This window comes from Myotis yumanensis, unplaced genomic scaffold (genome assembly GCF_028538775.1).
Source record: "Myotis yumanensis isolate MYYU_CA2020_CCGP unplaced genomic scaffold, mMyoYum1.0.hap1 SCAF_3, whole genome shotgun sequence".
In the NCBI taxonomy this organism is placed as follows: Eukaryota; Metazoa; Chordata; class Mammalia; order Chiroptera; family Vespertilionidae; genus Myotis; species Myotis yumanensis.
The window spans coordinates 46,325,633-46,344,269 of record NW_027223754.1 but is presented as its reverse complement, the minus strand read 5'-3'; the positions used below and the strand labels follow the sequence as shown (position 1 = coordinate 46,344,269).

The window sequence follows — 18,637 nt, the reverse complement described above, 5'->3', positions numbered from 1 at the left end:
TAAAGTATGGCTTAGATTTGAATCATAAACCAGATTCTTACTGATTCTACACTCTTTCAGTTGGGGACACCTAAACTGATGTAACAAACATTCCAAGTGTGCATAATGTCTCAAACAAATTAGAGGCTTATTTTTTAGTGTCCAATTCAGACCTTCCTATTTGAAAGTTGGCTGTTCTCCACGTGATAGGTCAGGGACCACTGCTTGTGCCTGAGAACAGCGGGTGTGATTGAGAAAACACCACACATAACCTGATCTTTGTAGTCGGGTTAAATCCTTTTTGATTAATGCTAAAATTTAAATTGGCTTTTTTGGCTCATCTCCAACTGTTAGATTGCAGGACCAAAAATTATGCAAACTTTAAAATTATATATTAAAGCATAGAAAAATAATAATTCGTGAAATCAAAGAAATTGCAAAACCCATGGCATCAATAATTTGAGTCCGTTTTTACTTTGCAAATGTGTGTGTGTACTATACAAATCACAAGCAGAAATAAATTCACCAAATGGTAACAGTGGTTATCTTTAGGTATTATGATTACAAGTGATTTTAGTTTTCTTACTTTTATTTTCTAATTGTATGCAATGAGAAGACACTGCATTTGTAATGAAGAAAAAAAGGCATATAAATTACTGTATTTCTGCAGCTAACAAAACTATATATGAATTGTTTTCTTAAACTCATGGCCTGTCTGAACATCAGTTATTAAAAAAATCAGTGTAGCTTGCTCTTGCCACAGAAAGCCTGGTTGTGTGGGCTGCTCTTTTCAAATAGCCCACAACACTAATTAGCTTTTTAACTTTTCTGAAATAAATCTTGGTTAGAGGGGGGAAAAATTAAAATTTTTCTTGATATCACTGAGTTGAGCTTTAAAACAGTGTTAACAATGAGACCCACGGCACATAATTTCTTGTTCTGAATTAAAATAAACTTAGACCAGGTAATGTAGCTTTTAATTTACTCTCAGAAAGTATCTTGTGTTTGGGGAATATCTGCATAATGAATGAATTCAATCAAGCAAACAAAAAATAAAAATGATTTCCCTCTTGATGTGCTAGATAATTAATGTTTTTGAATACATGAATGATACCCTGCTAAGCGCTATAAAATATTTTTTAAGATAGTACAATTTTGCTGGAGTAATTTTTTAAAGTATGAATGTATTAAATTTTCCATGTAGATTGTGTGATAGTGGAATATATCTTATTGCAATTTACAATTAGAAGGCTTTTTAAAGTGAAATCCCAAAAGTCAGTTAACCAAGAAAACATAAGCAAAGGCAACCTATTAGAGAGGGGAACTCAGATTCCCTGACTCATTCCAAAACTTGATGTGTGTATATTGTATCCCATTGTTTCTCTGAAATGTGAAGTTGTATTGTGAGAGTGTAGAAGTCAAAATGGTGAAAATGAACGTGTGATAAGCCTTATCAAGCAAATTAGGATATACTGATTGATTACTTATGTAGTAGATAGTTTAATAATAATGACAACATGTAAAATTAGGTTCTCAATAACTCTAAAACTTGGTATTTTTCAACTAAAAAATTTATAATTACTAAATGCTAATAGTGATTCAATTAATGAGAAATATTCAAAGAAAATATGATCACAGCTTTGAACAGTAATGAAATATTAACTTAAGGTTAAATGTAAGCAATATAATCAGACACTACTAAAATATTAATGGAAAACAGGGAACTCAAAGGAAGTTATATTTCAAAAGCCTAGCTCCAAACAGAGTTGCTTCTCAAGATAATAGAGCCAAAGATTTGACCTTTTAAAGAAATCATTCTGGTAGGAATATCTTCTCATTTTTTATAGAAATTTTATAATTTCTAGTCATTTTAAATAAAAAACTGTAAGTGTCTCTAATAAGTGTTTTGATATTTTTGGCATCTAAGCTGTGAAATTTGGTAAAGAGTCTTAATATTATTTAAAGATTCAAAGAAGTATTGTCATTTTCATTGGATACAATATAACAGTGATGGTGAACCTTTTGAGCTCGGCGTGTCAGCATTTTGAAAAACCCTAACTTAACTCTGGTGCCATGTCACATATAGACATTTTTTGATATTGCAACCATAGTGAAACAAAGATTTATATTTTTGATATTTATTTTATATATTTAAATGCCATTTAACAAAGAAAAATCAACCAAAAAAATGAGTTCGCGTGTCACCTCTGACACACGTGTCATAGGTTCGCCATCACTGCAATATAATATCCCAGGACTGCAAGGAAATCTGAGTAAAAATGCATGTAAAAACTTTATTGATAGATTTATCTAAACCTTTTAGTAGCAATTAAATATACATATCCTATATAGTAAAAGGCTAATATACAAATTGAACGAACACCAGAACGACCAGTTGCTATGATGCACACTGACCACCAGAGGGCAGACACTCAATGCAGAAGCTGCCCCCTGGTGGTCAGTGCACTCCCACAGGGGGAGCACTGCTCAGTCAGAAGCCGGGCTCATGGCTGGCAGGCACAGCAGCAGTGGCAGGAGCCTCTCCTGCCTTCGTGGCAGTCAGATATCCCCCAAGGGCTACCGGACTGTGAGAGGGCACAGGCCAGGCTGAGGGACCCTCCCAAGTGCATGAATTTTATGCACTGGGCCTCTAGTCTATATATATAAAAGGCTAAGTATCCATCTGACCGGTAGCTATGATGCACACTGACCACCAGGGGGCAGATGCTCAATGCAGGAGCTGCCATGATACACACTGGCCATTTAAAAATAAATGGCACCATGGGCCTGGTGCCGACATACCAACACTCAGCTTCCCCCAAGTGGGACACCGGCCCTGGTACCACCCCAGAGCAATACCCCACCAAATCACAGCCGAGACTCTATGGTGCAAAATGCAGCCCATGGCCCAGCCTGGAAACGGTCGCTGCGGGTGCTGGGTAACGCAATGCCCAGCTTCCTCTCCCTAGCAACTAGCCTCCTTGGAGTTTCTTTAGCCCAGGAGCACAACTTGCTTTACAGCCAGTGCAAACATTTTACAGTTCAACCAAATGTTTGTGAAGTGTTTTCCTATGCTTCATCTCATTTGATCCTCAGAAGTCCTGAAGTAGGTAGATAGGAGACTTAGTAGAATCCTATTTTCTTTTCATTAGCAAGATATAAATAATGATATTAAAATATTTCTTCTAATTAATTTCCTTTCAATGTGCACGAATCCATGCACTGGGACACTAGTGTAATATAATGTGTTATTCATAATATACATAAAATGAGTAAACTTTTGCAGAAATATATATTATATAATATATAGGTTTCTATAATCAAATATATATATAAGTTTAAGTGACCATTTGACCAGTAGCTATGATGCACACTGACCACCAGGGGGCAGACACTCAATGCACAGGCATGGAAACATGGAACAGACTGATGAATCTCAGAGGGAAGCAGGGTGGGAGGGAGGGCAGGGAGAGATTAACCAAAGATCTTATATGCATACTAGATGCCCAGTGCACAGATTCGTGCACCAGTGGGGTCCCTCGGCCTGGCTTGCAGGGATGGGGCTGAAACTGGCAGTCCGACATCCCCCAAGAGGTCCTGGATTGGGAGAGGGTGCAGGCCAGGCCGAGGGACTTCACTGGCGCACAAATCCATGCACCGTGCCTCAAGTATAATATATTTGCTAGTAGTTAACTGGTTGAATTATTTTAGGAAGTAAATATGAATGCTTAGGAAAGCTTATGAAAAATAAATTTTTAGTATCTTATGTAGAATGGTTTTCAGATATTCAGTGACATTGAGTGGGAGTGTTTCATTGTGGAAAACTCATCAAAATTTGGAGTTCTGGATGTGAATTCTAACTCACCACTTACTGCATCATCTAGGATAGGTGATGTCCACTTGGAGCTTGAGGATCAAATGGAGTACATTTGCATCTTTCAATGGAAAATCATTATTCACATATAATTTTAAAATGTACTTCTAAAGCTGTTCACTCTGCATGTATGAAAATCCTCCATGTAATGTTTTTATATGCATAAATCACCTCACCCCAAGATAAAGTTACCCATACACCTTTCAAATAGAATGAAGTAGGTTCTAATGTTTGTTGTATCTTGAAAGTTTAATTCCTTTGCCTTGTACATCTTTAAAAGCACATTACTCATTTGTTATCTTTTAACCTATAAAATTATCAAGACTTGTTGAGTTTGACAAAGTAGTCCCTTCCTATTGAAAGAAAACTCAAAATGCTTTAAGTGTGCTTTACATCAAATGATGTTCTCAGTGGACTAAATTTCAACACTTTATGCCATTATAATAAGGTGAATGAAGTAGATGCTTAAGAATAAGTACAATAGAAACAGATTCGTAGATACAGCAAACAAACTGATGGTTGCCAGATGGGAGTTGAGTTGGAGGGCTGGGTGAAAAAGTGAAGGGATTAAGAAGTACAAATTGCAGTTACAGAATAGTCATGGGGATGTAAAGTGCAGTATAGGAAATACAGTTAAGAATATTGAAATATGTAACTATGTTTGGGGCCAGGTGGGTATTAGACTTATGGGAAGGAATCACTTCATAAATTGTATAAATGTCTAACGACTATTCTGTACACCTGAAAGTAATAAAATATTGAATGTCAAATGTAATTTAACAATTAAAAAATAATTACAAAATGAAGAACATCATATTTACCTTTACTACATTTCCACAGTTGGATTCCACTGTTTCAGTTAAGCTAGACATAGAGAAGCCATCCCCCTCTCTACCAGAAGGTGGCACTGTACTCCTCATTGAGGATGTTGTGAGGTGAAAACAGAGATTATTCTCCATCTCGAAAGAAGCTGGGTTTTAGAACATTTCATTTGAAATGAGACACATGTGAATAACTTCCTAAAGGATAATTTTACTTTTGTCTTTTTGGGGAAAGATGTGCACACTAAGTTAAAATGAACAGCTGTTGAGAATAAAAAGAAAATGCTTCATTTAGAATCTATTAATTTCTATCATTATTGCTCAGTACAATATTCTCAGACTTAATTACTCATGTAAAGAACATTATGACTAAATGTAAAATAAAATCTTTACTACCCTCAAGATTTTTTTCTGCTTCTAACCATAAACTGCGTGGCTTAATTTTTATTTACTTTTTGATGTAGAAAACCCACTGGGGTAACTAGTTTTGTTTTTAAATCAATGTACTCATATTGTGATACATATGACAGTAACTTTTTTGGCATTATTTTTCTCCTCTCCTCCAGCTCAGTCTGATGAAAGTAGATAACTAAAATAGTCATTAACTGGTGGAATATCTACTTCGAGAGAACAAGGCTCTTTATAATTACTAGTAGCACATATAATATTAAAAAGCTGATTTTTACTTTCCTGGGGACAATTTAGATAGACTTATATGTAGTTTGAAATGTGTTATTTGCTGGTGACAGGAGGAAAGACGAGAGACTGTGAAGACTTATTGATAGCTCCGGTTGGTTATCTTTAAAGAAATACAATAGGAAGAAGCACTTTGCTAAAAGCACATCTTTGAGCAAGCCCTAATTAATTACTTGTTAGAGTTGGGAGTAAAAAATAGCACCTGAAACAAACAAACAAAAAATTACAAGGAAAGGATGAGAAAGAGTAAAGAAGTCTTTATTTTATATATGTAAGGTGAGAATGCATTTAATACACCTATACACCTAACCTACCGAACGTCATAGCTTAGCCTAGCCCCATGGTCGGCAAACTGCGGCTCGCGAGCCACATGCAGCTCTTTGGCCCCTTGAGTATGGCTCTTCCTAAGCCTTAGGAGTACCCTAATTAAGTTAATAACAATGTACCTACCTATATAGTTTAAGTTTTAAAAATTTGGCTCTCAAAAGAAATTTCAATCGTTGTACCGTTGATATTTGGCTCTGTTGACTAATGAGTTTGCTGACCACTGGTCTAGCCTATTTTAAACCTGCTCAGAACACTTACATTAGCATACACTTGGGAGAAATAATCTAACACAAAGCCTATTTTATAATAAAGTGTTGAATATCTCATGTAATTTATTATGCATATTGCTTTCACAACACCATAAAGTAGAAAAATCATAAGCCAAGCTGTCATAAGTCAGGGATCATCTGTAAGTTTAACTGATACTATGATCATAAAGTTTTATTGAGAGCTTATTAAAAACCTTTGAATATTATGCTCCTGTAGAGATTTAAAGAATAGAATTAACTTTATATCTATCTGCACATTTCTACATTGAAATAAAATATTTTCTTTTTCTATTAAAAATAAACCTTACTGCTTTATAATTTAATATTGGATAAATTAGCATGTTCACATTTATATTACTCAAATACAAGTCTGGACTCAGTATCTCAACTACTATGAAAATGTAATAAGAATTCATTTGATTATGTATATGTAGCTAACTGTAAAGATAGATCTATACAATAGAGTTTCCTATATTGGGTAACAGATAAGAGAGAGTTCTTTAACCATGAGTTTGATCAGCATTTCAAAATCCATCTTGAGAATGTTTGTATTTAAATTCTGAAATGGTACTTTATGCCATTTTATTTTCATTATAGATAAATGAATCGGCCGCTATATACATTACTATTGGAGTTCTAAGGAGCTGGTGTAGCTCTTTAAGTAGAGTCGAAAGGACCATCATTGTTCAGCTCTGCCCAGAGGTCCCTCATTCTTTCTGATACAGCAGCCATAATTGCATGATACCTCCACTACCTTCTGACCAGGAGGATTAGCCACCCCATTCTTTGTGTTCCCATTATAGGCCGTGCACATTTTATTACATAGGTAACAATATATTACTCTACTTTGACTTAAATATCTCTTCTTGCCAGACTATATGCATTTTTAGAGTAAGATAAATAACATTCCTTCTGAATTGGCAATTTTTAGCCCCTTAGTTAACTCAGTGACTAGCATGTATCAGGAACTCAACAGAAACTTACTCACCTTTGTTAAATGAATGAAAGGAGAGAACAGAGGAATGTAAAGAAGAAGGATACCAATTTTCTTATGTTAGTTCTTTTATAATCAAGTTCTTAGCCTTTGTATTAGGAAACTCCTACACTTCATTCTACGTACAAGCTTTAGATAGTCTGTGTTTAATGTTCTACTAGCTGCTGGCCAGCTACTTTTTTGTGATCCCAGGAACAAAGACCTACAGTCCTGTCTGTAGTATCCCTGCTCCATAGTCACCAGCTTCCTCCCAACCTCTCGGCAGCTGGCAGGGCTAGGAAGAGTCACATCCTGCTGGGGAAATACTACGATACAGCCTCTTTAACGAAGACAAGCTACTTCAGGTAGCAGTCAGGCAGACACCTCAGGTCTAATCTAAGAATAAATATTTGCTTAGGTCATGAAAAACATGGGAAGAATTGTAATGTTATGACTCTATAGTTGTACTAAGATATTAATGATATGGGATTTCTGGACTAGAACACGTGGTGTTCTCTGGGCAGGATGGTTCCCGGGCTCTTGTCTGGTGGAGTTGAAGAAAGAAACCATGGACGAAAGGTGCTATAGCAAAGGTGGAAATTTATTGAGAAACAAGCATGTGGGGAGGGGGAAAGAGTCCCACTGAGTCCCTTTTTTCCTACGGTTTATAAAGGCCATAGAACTTTGTGCTTTGATATTGTTGCAGATAAGCTGCCAGGTGGCATGGGAGAATTAATCAGCCAGGCACTCAGAGGATATTCAGAAAAGTAGCCTTTATTTGCAGATGCACTAGTGTCGTGACTCAGGGGAGTCAGTCTCCAAATCCTGAGCGATGAATATGGATGAAGCTTTCCCTTTATACCCTTAGTTCCTTTGTCCCCCAAATATGGATCAGACTTCTGAACTTTTCGCGGGCTTTGCAGCCCCCCATGAGTTGGATGGGGGAAGTGAGATTACACTCACGGGCCTGTCTGGCTCCAGCTCTGCCAACCCCCTCTGGGGGTTATATATGGTTTATGGTTGATGGCCTCTGTAAAATGGGAGTATTCCTGGAAACAGGTTCTGCAAGGCAGGGCAGGCATCACAGATAAGAATAGAGTTTATCAGCAAGCAAGAGTGTGTGTCCGAATGCAGGTTACTGGCACAGATTCAGATAGCTAGCCCCCAAATCTCTTATTTTCTCTTTCATTATCTTCTCTGATGGTCACTATCCCCTTCTGATTTGGTCACTATAGTAACTCTTAAGCTCAAAGATTGAACCTCACATGAGACATGAGAGGCTCTCCTCCTTTTTCTCCCTCATTGTTTCCCTATTCCCTATGGGCTTTCTTCTTCTCTCTTTGAATGAGGGGCTTCCTTCCCTTTATCCTGTAAATGTATACCTTCTGCAGCTCCCAGCTCCCTTATTCTATGGAAATGTACCTTCTGCAGCTCCCAGCTCCCTTGTTCTATGGAAATGTGCCTTCTGCTGTTCCCAGCTCCCTTGTCTTATGGAAATGTACCTTTTGCAGCTCTGAAGCCCTGTGCTTTTTCCATGGACCCCTTAATTTCTAAAATTTCCTAAACCTGCCTATTTCACCCCCAAAACTCCTATTTTACCCCAAAACTCTTTTCATTACTTCTTCAAATTACAACATTCATATTCAGCTAGATATAATACAGAATGGGAAAATTATTATAATTTAATTTAAAGACTTGGATATGAATATAATGATTTTTAGTAATGAAGGAATAATTATCTCACCAACTGCTCACCTTCAACTACAAGCTGCTCACCTTCAGCTCATTCCCCAACTTTTCATTCCATAATTAGCTATAGATAACGATAGTTTATTGATTCTACCTACATACCAGTACTTCTTTTTTTATTGACTTTTTTGGAGAGAGTGAAGGAGAGAGAGAGACATCAATTATTTGCTCCACTTATTTATGCATTCATTGATTTTTTTTCTGGTATGTGCCCTGACTGAGAATTGAACCTGCAACTTTGGCATATTGGACAACACTCTAACCATCGGAGCTACCCATCCCAGGCTCATATGATGATTTACTTTCATAACAACCCCATAAAGTAGAGATAATCATCCACATTTTACAGCAAAAACAAACAAACAAAAAACCAAAAACCCGATGCTCAGAGAGCTTTAAGCTCCTTGCCTGATTTCACCCAGCTCATCATGTGTTGTTGAGACAAATCACAGATATTTCTGTCTGACTTGAGAGCTATGCTCAACCACTTCCTGTCAGTGTATTGCAGGTTTTGGCAATGTGTGATGTGCATGGTAGGTTTTCCCTCTTAGGAACACATTTAATCCTAACACTATCACCGTGGGCTAGCTTTGATGACTCATTATTTGCAGGTCAAGAAAAAGAAAAAAAACAAGTCTCCTTAGTCCCTGAGCAAATTAAAAGAGACCAGGATGCAGAGATCCCATGATTCTTTTTTTTTTTTTTTTTTTTTTTATTTATTTATTTTTTTTTTTTTTAAATAATTTTTATTTCTTAAAGTATTACAAAGAGTATTACATATGTCTCCTTTTTCCCCCCCATGACATTCCCCCGGCCCCTACCCCCCGCCCCCCCCCCCCCCCGCCCCGTGTCTTGTGTCCATTGGTTAATCTTATATGCATGCATATAAGTCCTTCAGTTGGTCTCTTAATCCCCCCCCCCCCCAACCCTCCCCAGGCTCCCCATTGTAGTTTAACATTCTGTTCAATGTTGCTCTGCTTCTGTATCTACACCTGTTCATCAGTCCATACTGGTCCCCTTTATTTGTCCCAACCTCACTGGAGTAGTCTCAACCTCACCAGGGCCGTCTGAGCCTCACCAGGGCCATTTCAACCTCACCGGGGTCGTCCCTACCTCTCGGGGGCCGTTTCAACCTCACCAGGGTCGTCCCTACCACACCAGGGCCGTTTCAACCTGACTGGGGTTGTCTCTACCACACCGGGGCCGTTTCAACCTGACCGGGGTTGTCCCTACCACGCCGGGGCCGTTTCGACCTGACTGGGGTCGTCCCTACCTCACGGGGGCTGTTTCAACCTCACCGGGGTCGTCCCTACCTCACGGGGGCCGTTTCAACCTGACCGGGGTTGTCCCTACCACGCCGGGGCCGTTTCCACCTGACTGGGGTCGTCCCTACCTCACGGGGGCCGATTCAACCTCACCGGGGTTGTCCCTACCACACCGGGGCTGTTTCAACCTGACCGGAGTTGTCCCTACCACACCGGGGCCGTTTCGACCTGACTGGGGTCGTCCCTACCTCACGGGGGCCGTTTCAACCTCACCGGGGTTGTCCCTACCACGCCGGGGCCGTTTCGACCTCACCGGGGTCGTCCCTACCTCACGGGGGCCGTTTCAACCTGACCGGGGTTGTCCCTACCACGCTGGGGCCGTTTCGACCTGACTGGGGTCGTCCCTACCTCACGGGGGCTGTTTCAACCTCACCGGGGTCGTCCCTACCTCACGGGGGCCGTTTCAACCTGACCGGGGTTGTCCCTACCACGCCGGGGCCGTTTCGACCTGACTGGGGTCGTCCCTACCTCACGGGGGCCGTTTCAACCTGACCGGGGTTGTCCCTACCACGCCGGGGCCGTTTCGACCTGACTGGGGTCGTCCCTACCTCACGGGGGCTGTTTCAACCTCACCGGGGTCGTCCCTACCACACCGGGGCCGTTTCAACCTCACTGGGGTCGTCCCTACCACACCGGGGCCGTTTCGACCTGACTGGGGTCGTCCCTACCACACGGGGGCTGTTTCAACCTCACCGGGGTCGTCCCTACCACACCGGGGCCGTTTCGACCTGACTGGGGTCGTCCCTACCTCACGGGGGCCGTTTCAACCTCACCGGGGTTGTCCCTACCACACCGGGGCCGTTTCAACCTGACCGGGGTTGTCCCTACCACGCCGGGGCCGTTTCGACCTGACTGGGGTCGTCCCTACCTCACGGGGGCTGTTTCAACCTCACCGGATCCCATGATTCTGAGTTCAAGGCTCACTCCACTGCCTCAAACCTGCAATGCTTTTGCACATTTCCTTACTGAAAAACAGTATCCTCATTCAGAAATTACATAATGGTCATAGCTGGATATGTATGAATTTAGAAATCAGTTTCGGTTTGCTGGAGCCTGCAGATGCACATTATGGTATAGTAATATGGGTATGCATTAGGGAAGAGAATGGGGAAAAAAATAAAACTCAAGTGTAAAAGGGATTAGCAGAGGACATCTAGTAAGCTCTTTCTGACCTAATATTAGTTCCCCAGCCAGGTCTCATTTCTTAATGGTCTTTCCAACAACGTGGTCTTTATGCCATTTCCTCATAATCTGAGACTGAGGGAGAAGGAAAGTAATTTTAGGGTCATGATTAAATAGCTAAAGGGGCACAAATTCAAAGAGTTCTATTATCAGGAAAAAATAAGGTTATCTTATGAAAATGATCATTGAAAATTCTAAAGCTTAAATCAGAGAAGCATTAGCTGTCTAATAAAGATCTCTGCTATAGATGTGTGGAGATTATATTGCATTAAGGATAATTTAGGAAGGCACACATTAAAAATAATGATAAGAATTGAAAAGACATCTGAAAATAGTCATAAGATTACATATGCATAGACAGATCTTAACATCCAATTATACTGTAATATTGACTTATTACAGTGTAATAATGTTAAAATTTGTCTATGCATTTTCTTATAGGGTAAAATATTTTTCAGCTATAATCTATGTGCAGACATAAAATGTGTTTTCTTTTCATTCAGTGTTGTACATACATAGTGCCTAAAGCTAAATAACATGACAGAACCTAAACCATATCAAGTAGTACAAACTTATCAAAGAGAGGTATAAAAGAATTAACTTAGGCACTATGCAAATTATGTTATATTTACTAGGTTTCTGCTCATTATTTAATTGAATATTTAAAGTAACCCTCTGAGTTAAGAGCATATTGGCCCCGAATAAAGACACTAACATTAACTTGCTGCTGTTGTGGGGCAAGTGTTCAAATCTAGGATTCCAGTCCAAATCTGTCTGAGGCCAAATCCTCTGCCTCTGATAACTGAACTCTATCCCCCCTTCCGGCTCATACCGCCACTATGCCCAGGTGTCAATAGCCCTGGTGGAGAAAGAAGGGCATGAGAAAAAACCCTGATTTCCAATCATAAACTTCAAGTGAGGTGAGAGGACATGAAGCAAACAGAAAATTCTGTAACTCTGGAAAGCAAGTTTCAAGAAACCACCACTGAATAGCAAACGACAAATTATACTTCATTTTGAATAAATTATTAATGCAGTTAATAAAAATCATTCTTATTCACCTTTGAAGAGTTTTCCTGGCCATTGAGTGTATCCCAGGTTTTCATTGATTCATTCCCTCTCCATAGATTTGTTATGTACTCACTGTGTTCCTTGAATCAGAAGGGGATTCTGAACGTGATCTGAAGAGTGAATGCGGGCTGACGGGAGGATGAGCATCTGATGAGGAGGACTGAGCCTGTGCACAGACTCCTTGGCAAGGAACTGCCGAGCCTTCCAAAGACTGAGAGAGCTCATGGGGTAGGAGGTAAGGGAACAAGGGAAGCAGAACGAGGAACTAATTAAAGAAGAATTAATTTGCTTTTTATTGATAATATCTTGAAATTTTATTTCTCCATGTGTGAAATTTATTGGAAACAAAGATGTATTCCATCACATAAAAGTAATACAATACTATGATATTAATAAAGCATTTAGTATCAATTATTAAATCGTTTGTCTAAAATATTTGAAATATTAATATCAACTTTACAAACATTTATGCTGATAGCTCCTGATAATTTTATAAGATTTAATTAGAGATGTAATGTTTTATTTTAAAGGCATATGCTTACTTTTACACAGCAATATGAATGGAAATGTACATATAGGCTTAATACGTATTTTAAATTTTAATTTAAATGATTTTTCAGGAGGAGAAGGAGCAGTTTGTTTAGCATCTTCTTGTTCTAATTTAATCAGTCCTAAACTATAATTACAATCCTGAAATAGAATTACACTCCAACTGAAAACTTTAGGAAAAACTAACTGGCCTCATTAAAGATTTCAGTCATGAATTCGTAGAAAAATTTCGCTTTTGTTTGTAAAACTTTTGCTATGGCCCTTCTGTTCGTGATCCAAAGGCAACATTTCTCTAGCTGCTAAGCTGCTGTTTTCTACTTTCTAACATGGCAACATCAAAGCTGTTCCTCTGCCCTTTCCTCCCTGAGCCATGGCAGACCCAGGGCAACTGGGAGAACTTTCAACATCAACAGCAGCTCATCTTACCCATAAACGAAGCACAAAGACAGAAGAGCACAGGTGCCAGGCATAGAAAGCAGTGGGTGAACATGGGATATTCCCCTTTTTATCTAAAGATAGTAGAAAGTTTGCATCATGCATGACATGATCCTGTTAAAATAATATTTTTTGGGTGGGCCTGCTATACAGGAAACATTAAGGTACTGAGAACTGTATAGTGGAAACCACATGAATTGTAGAACGAAAGGTGAGTGGTCTCTGAAGTCGTGGGAAGTGAGCGATACCATAAACAGGGAAGATGACAGCTCTGATAATAGTCTCAGGTCTCGGGAGGAGCTCATCAAACACCTCCACTCACAGATCCCTGATACACGTTAGAGCTTCTGCTTCACTTCGCTCATAATTTCCCTTCTCTGAGGTTCTAAAGATATAAAACAATAATAAATTAAACCTTGCAAAGCTTGCTATTTTCTTAAAACCTTTATACTGGTTAACTTTAAATTTGACAGTATCAAGAATACAATATGCCTTAACCGGTTTGGCTCAGTGGATAGAGCGTCGGCCTGCGGACTCAAGGGTCCCAGGTTCGATTCCGGTCAAGGGCATGTACCTTGGTTGCGGGCACATCCCCAGTAGGGGGTGTGCAAGAGGCAGCTGATCAATGTTTCTAACTCTCTATCCCTATCCCTTTCTCTCTGTAAAAAATCAATAAAATATATTTTTAAAAAAATACAATAAATTTGAAATGTTGCCGTATTCAGAAAAGGAACGGAATTAAAACATTGCTCAGATTGTTTCTAGGGCGCTTTCATATTTCTTCAGGTAGAATGCGACGTTTTGCTGTTTCCTACAGGACTCTGCCTCATGTGCCACCTCCACTTCTATCACTCTGATCCACCTGACCCACCGCATGCCTGTTCCTCCATTGCAGCCAGGTGGTCACACAGGTCTCCTCTTGATCGTCAACATGCCAAACAAACTTGCCTCCATATTCTGGCACTTGCCATTTTCCGCTTCCTGGAATTCTGATGCCTGGCTTTGGGGGTCTGAGAGTCCTCATCTTCCAGTCTATGGTCAAATATCATCTTCTCTGAGAAACCATTTCTGACTTTATTTAAGGAAGTCAGCCATCCCTCACTATCATAACACCCTATCTATAATAATAAAAGCATAATATGCTAATTAGACCAGATAGCCAAACGACCTTCTGGATGTCATTCTGGATGACCTTCCTGATGAAGCCAGACTGCGAGGGCTGAGCCCCTTGCATAAGTTTCGTGCACTGGGCCTCTAGTTATTTTATATTAGGGGACTTATCTCAGTCCAAATATATCTTCTCATGTGTTTATGTAGCATGTATTTGTACATTATGTATCTTTCTTCACTAAACTATTATCTCCAAGAGAGCAGGAATCTTGCTAATACTCTATTTCAGTATATCCCCAGCAACTAGAGTTGACTCTGTTATTAAGAGGTGTCTAATTAAAAATTTCTTCCATTGACAGGTTGGTTTATGGGTCATTGGTAAGCTCCATATTAATTAGTAACAGTCTTTTACTGATAGGTAATGGTTTCTCCATAGCATTCTGAAGTCCAAATTTATGATCTGTGGTTCAAAAATTTGTGTGATCTAATTAGCTCAGATATTACTCTTCAGTTCATCATGAGTGAAATACAGGTGAATGAGTAAACAAAGAAATGAATTAATGAAACAACATAGTAAAGTCAGAATCTTAGGGACATAATTGCTTCTTTCAACACTGATAGCAAGAAAGAAGAAAACCTTTGTTAAGGTGACATACTGGCCTGAGAAATTTTATTTTATTTTAATATATTTTTAAATTTTTTTTTAGTGATTTTTAGAGAGAGAGGAAGGGAGAGGGAGAGAGAAACACTGATGCTAGAGTGGAACATTGATTGGTTGCCTCCTGCTTGTCCTGCAAGGGGCATCTAGCCAGCAATCCGGGAATGTGTCCTAACCAGGAATAAAACCAGCAATCATTCAGTGCACATGACAATGTCCAACCAACTACACCAGACCGGCCAGGGAAATCTGAGAAATTTTAATTTCTGATTTGGGATGAGCATTAATATAATCTTTACTAGTAAACTACAGTTATATAAGGAAACAAAGTAGTTATTTCTAATAATTCGAGTTAAATCTCCATTTCAGAAATAAGGAAATGGTCACATACTCAAAATGAGATGGAAAACAATGAGACTGAACCAGGTCCTATCCCATTAATTCCACAATAAAATTGAGACATCATAGAGGTAGCTGACCTGTGGATGATAAATAAATTTGATAGGCAATACACAATTTTTATCTCACCAAGAAAAGTGGTTAACCTCCAGGGGGGTAGTCGACAAATACTGTCTGAACCTCTTCAGTGATAAAATAACTTGCCATCAACTCTCAAGTCGTGCAGGTGCTAAGTACAAGACCATTACTTGGGAGGGAGCAGGAAATTGCATTTGCAGAGATTTGTGTATTCCAGTCTCCAAAATCAGCAATGTCTAGCCTGTGGTCCGCTTAACATAAAAGGTATATAAAATATTCAGGGACTTAATTTATTGATTTCACTATCACCGTTCCTTTAATTTGGAAGCAAAAGTAACATAATAAATTAATCAATAGACCTTCCATTTAATTTCAAAATGTAAATATGCCCAGTGTCAGAAAATGGTTAATTCTACATATTTAAAAGAAAATGTAGTAATGAAAAATATTTTCTTTCATAAAAATTTAAATTGGCTTCATAATGAATTTAAAGTGAATTGTGTCTATTTTCAATTCAATCTTCTATAATTAGAAGATTATAATTTCAAAGGAGAACACTGATCATTATTATTTTTATAGTTTGTATGGTTGGCTATTTTATAGATCAATATTAAAGGGCCAAGATTCCAATGCTGGTAAGCAAATACTGGTATTAGTATTAGATCTGTCCTGGGAGTCTCCATATACTCAAAAGATTTGCCCACTTGTAATAAATGGACAGATTGCATACAGAACTATTGAAGTTGTGTTTTAAAATTCAGGCATAGATGTTGATACTATTTGCATCAATTTAACACAGTTTAGGTTTTTTTTTTTCTTTAAGTTATGAACTTCCCTTTAGTCTAGTGTATATAACTTTGTGTCTCAGGAAATTCCTTTGAGAAATATAGGCATAGGTTAGAGCCAGGAATATTTTTTAAATTTTATAAAATTTTAGAGCAAGCTGAGAATTGCATGAAATCTGTGAATATGTCAAGCTAAAAAACACCTACTCTTTCTTGCCTATCTCTTTGCTCAATGTATTTTCCATTGAGAATATGAAGCGCAGTTTTTATATTTATACTTTTGGCCAAACTTTAAGTTGGTTATATAATAACATACCCAAAAAGGAATGAATGGCTACATTTTTCAGTATGCTGAGGGTGACTATGGTTACTGTCAATTCATTTTCGTTTTTTTTTTACATTTTACTTTTCCAAAATGCCAAATAAAATTTTGCTTACATGTTTCCTTTTAAAACATGAGTTTAGAAGAAAACTAAAGGAAGAGAATTAACATCAATGAAAGCTTTATTCACTTCCATGAACCTGAAAATGGTGTGATTTTACTTTCTGTGATTAAGTGACACTTGTAGTCACACAAAATAATTAAAATATTATCCTTAATCATAAACATATGCTGAGACATATTTCTTTAAATAACTGTATCAGCCAGAGCTAACACAGGTTTTGGTTGTAAATGCAAAAAAATCCAACTCAAACATACTAAGCCAAATGGCTTATTTGGCTGGCATAAACTGTAGAAGATTCTCAATAAGAGGAACCAGAGATTTAAAACAGTTGGAATTTCACTCTACCTCTTTTTTCTTTTTCTGTGTGCCAGCCCAAGTATCTCAGACTGTGTGTGTGTTTTTTTAAGGCTGAAATCATGATTTTTGACATTATCAGTGCTTGTATCAGCATAGCTTTCTGAACAGAAAGGGAAAAATTTCTAAATTTCAGCTTCATTTTTAAAAACCCTGGGGGAAGATTTCTAATTTGCCTGTTTTGGTTCACTGGCCCACAAGTAAAGTAATCATTATGGCCCCAGGAATGTGATCATAGGTTTGGACTAGCCTTTGGTCAGGTGGCATCCTCATCAATAATTGCAACTATGGATTTGTGTCACATAAAAAATACTGGCTTCTATTCTGTTCTCATGGGTAGAGCAACAGGAGTGATATATATATATATATATATATATATATATATATATATATAGAGAGAGAGAGAGAGAGAGAGAGAGAGAGAAGAGGTTAAGTCTTCTCTTATTTAGATTTTTTCATCTTTCTTATTATCAAACATGTACTGAACATTATTTCTGGACTCAAAGGAAGCTAATGCTAATGAATTGACACATTTTGGATTATTATCTTTATTCTTCAGAAATTTGAGATTCCATTTTTTATGCCTTTTACTGTCAAAAAGAAGACATTAATGTTATAGTCTAAGATGTGAAATTTAACAACATAAAAGGACAAATCAGGTGGTTGAAGTAGTATTTCGTTAGCTCTAAGTCACATTTCTAACACTTGGTTAAATCTTATAACTGATGGAGTCTTAAGATGCTGTTGCCCAGAAAGGTAGCCTTGGCACATTGTCACTTCAATTGAATGATGTGCACTGTGATACCATATGTATTGAGTTCAACTGTCATATAAGATAACATCAAAAAAGACTTAAAATGAGACAAAAGATATGGTCTTTGCCGAAAGTCACTTAACAGAACAGTGATACATGAATTGGTATTGCTGAAGCAGATATTCAGAATTAGAAGAATGAACTCAGTTCCATTGTTTTTTCCTTTAGAGCAAATACCAAGTACCTTAAGTGACCTAAGAAAGGAGTCCCACAGGTAGATGGAGCTATGCTTTGCTTTAGTACTGACTCATGTGTAATGAATGCAACTGAAGTTAGGAGAGATTGCTAGATGCTTTGAAAGAGTTGAAAGGAATTTAAGAACAAGAGTCTTGAATGACAAAATTATGTGGAATTGTCATTATGATATGCCAGATTTTATTTAGCGAGGAATTTTTTCTTTCTTTATAATTCATAAAATAATAGCACATCCTACAATTGATGATATCTTTGATGTTGATGAAATACTGTAATAAGAGAAATTGGTTTTACTTCATGGAAGTCATTTTGGCAATATTCTGGAGTAGCAGAATTATTGTACTAGTAATTAGATTACCTATATTCTAATCTTCACTCTCTCACCAATTAATTCTGTTTAAGAGCTGTTATGTAAACACTGAGGGCTTCATATACACTATAAAGGGTTGGAACTAGATTATATCAAATGTCAGTTTCAAACATGAAATCTCATGATTCTCGATAGAGTGAAGAATATGAGAAGGAATTCATTAGTTCTTCATCTTAAG

At 38.0% G+C, this 18,637-nt stretch overlaps 1 protein-coding gene across 4 annotated transcripts in view; it reads left to right on the top strand.

Moving 5' to 3' along the window:
* The window catches only part of GPC5 (glypican 5), a 1,289,857-nt gene that overhangs the window by 691,767 nt on the left and 579,453 nt on the right, over window positions 1-18,637 (top strand). The window contains exon 8 of one of the 4 annotated variants that reach the window (XM_070408840.1): window positions 12,323-12,567. The exons of the other annotated variants lie outside the window; for them this stretch is intronic. Within the exon in view, the coding sequence (XP_070264941.1) occupies window positions 12,323-12,351 (29 nt within the window). The 3' untranslated portion in view covers window positions 12,352-12,567. Of the gene's footprint in view, window positions 1-12,322; window positions 12,568-18,637 lie in introns of those variants that run through there. 4 annotated transcript variants of the gene reach the window in all.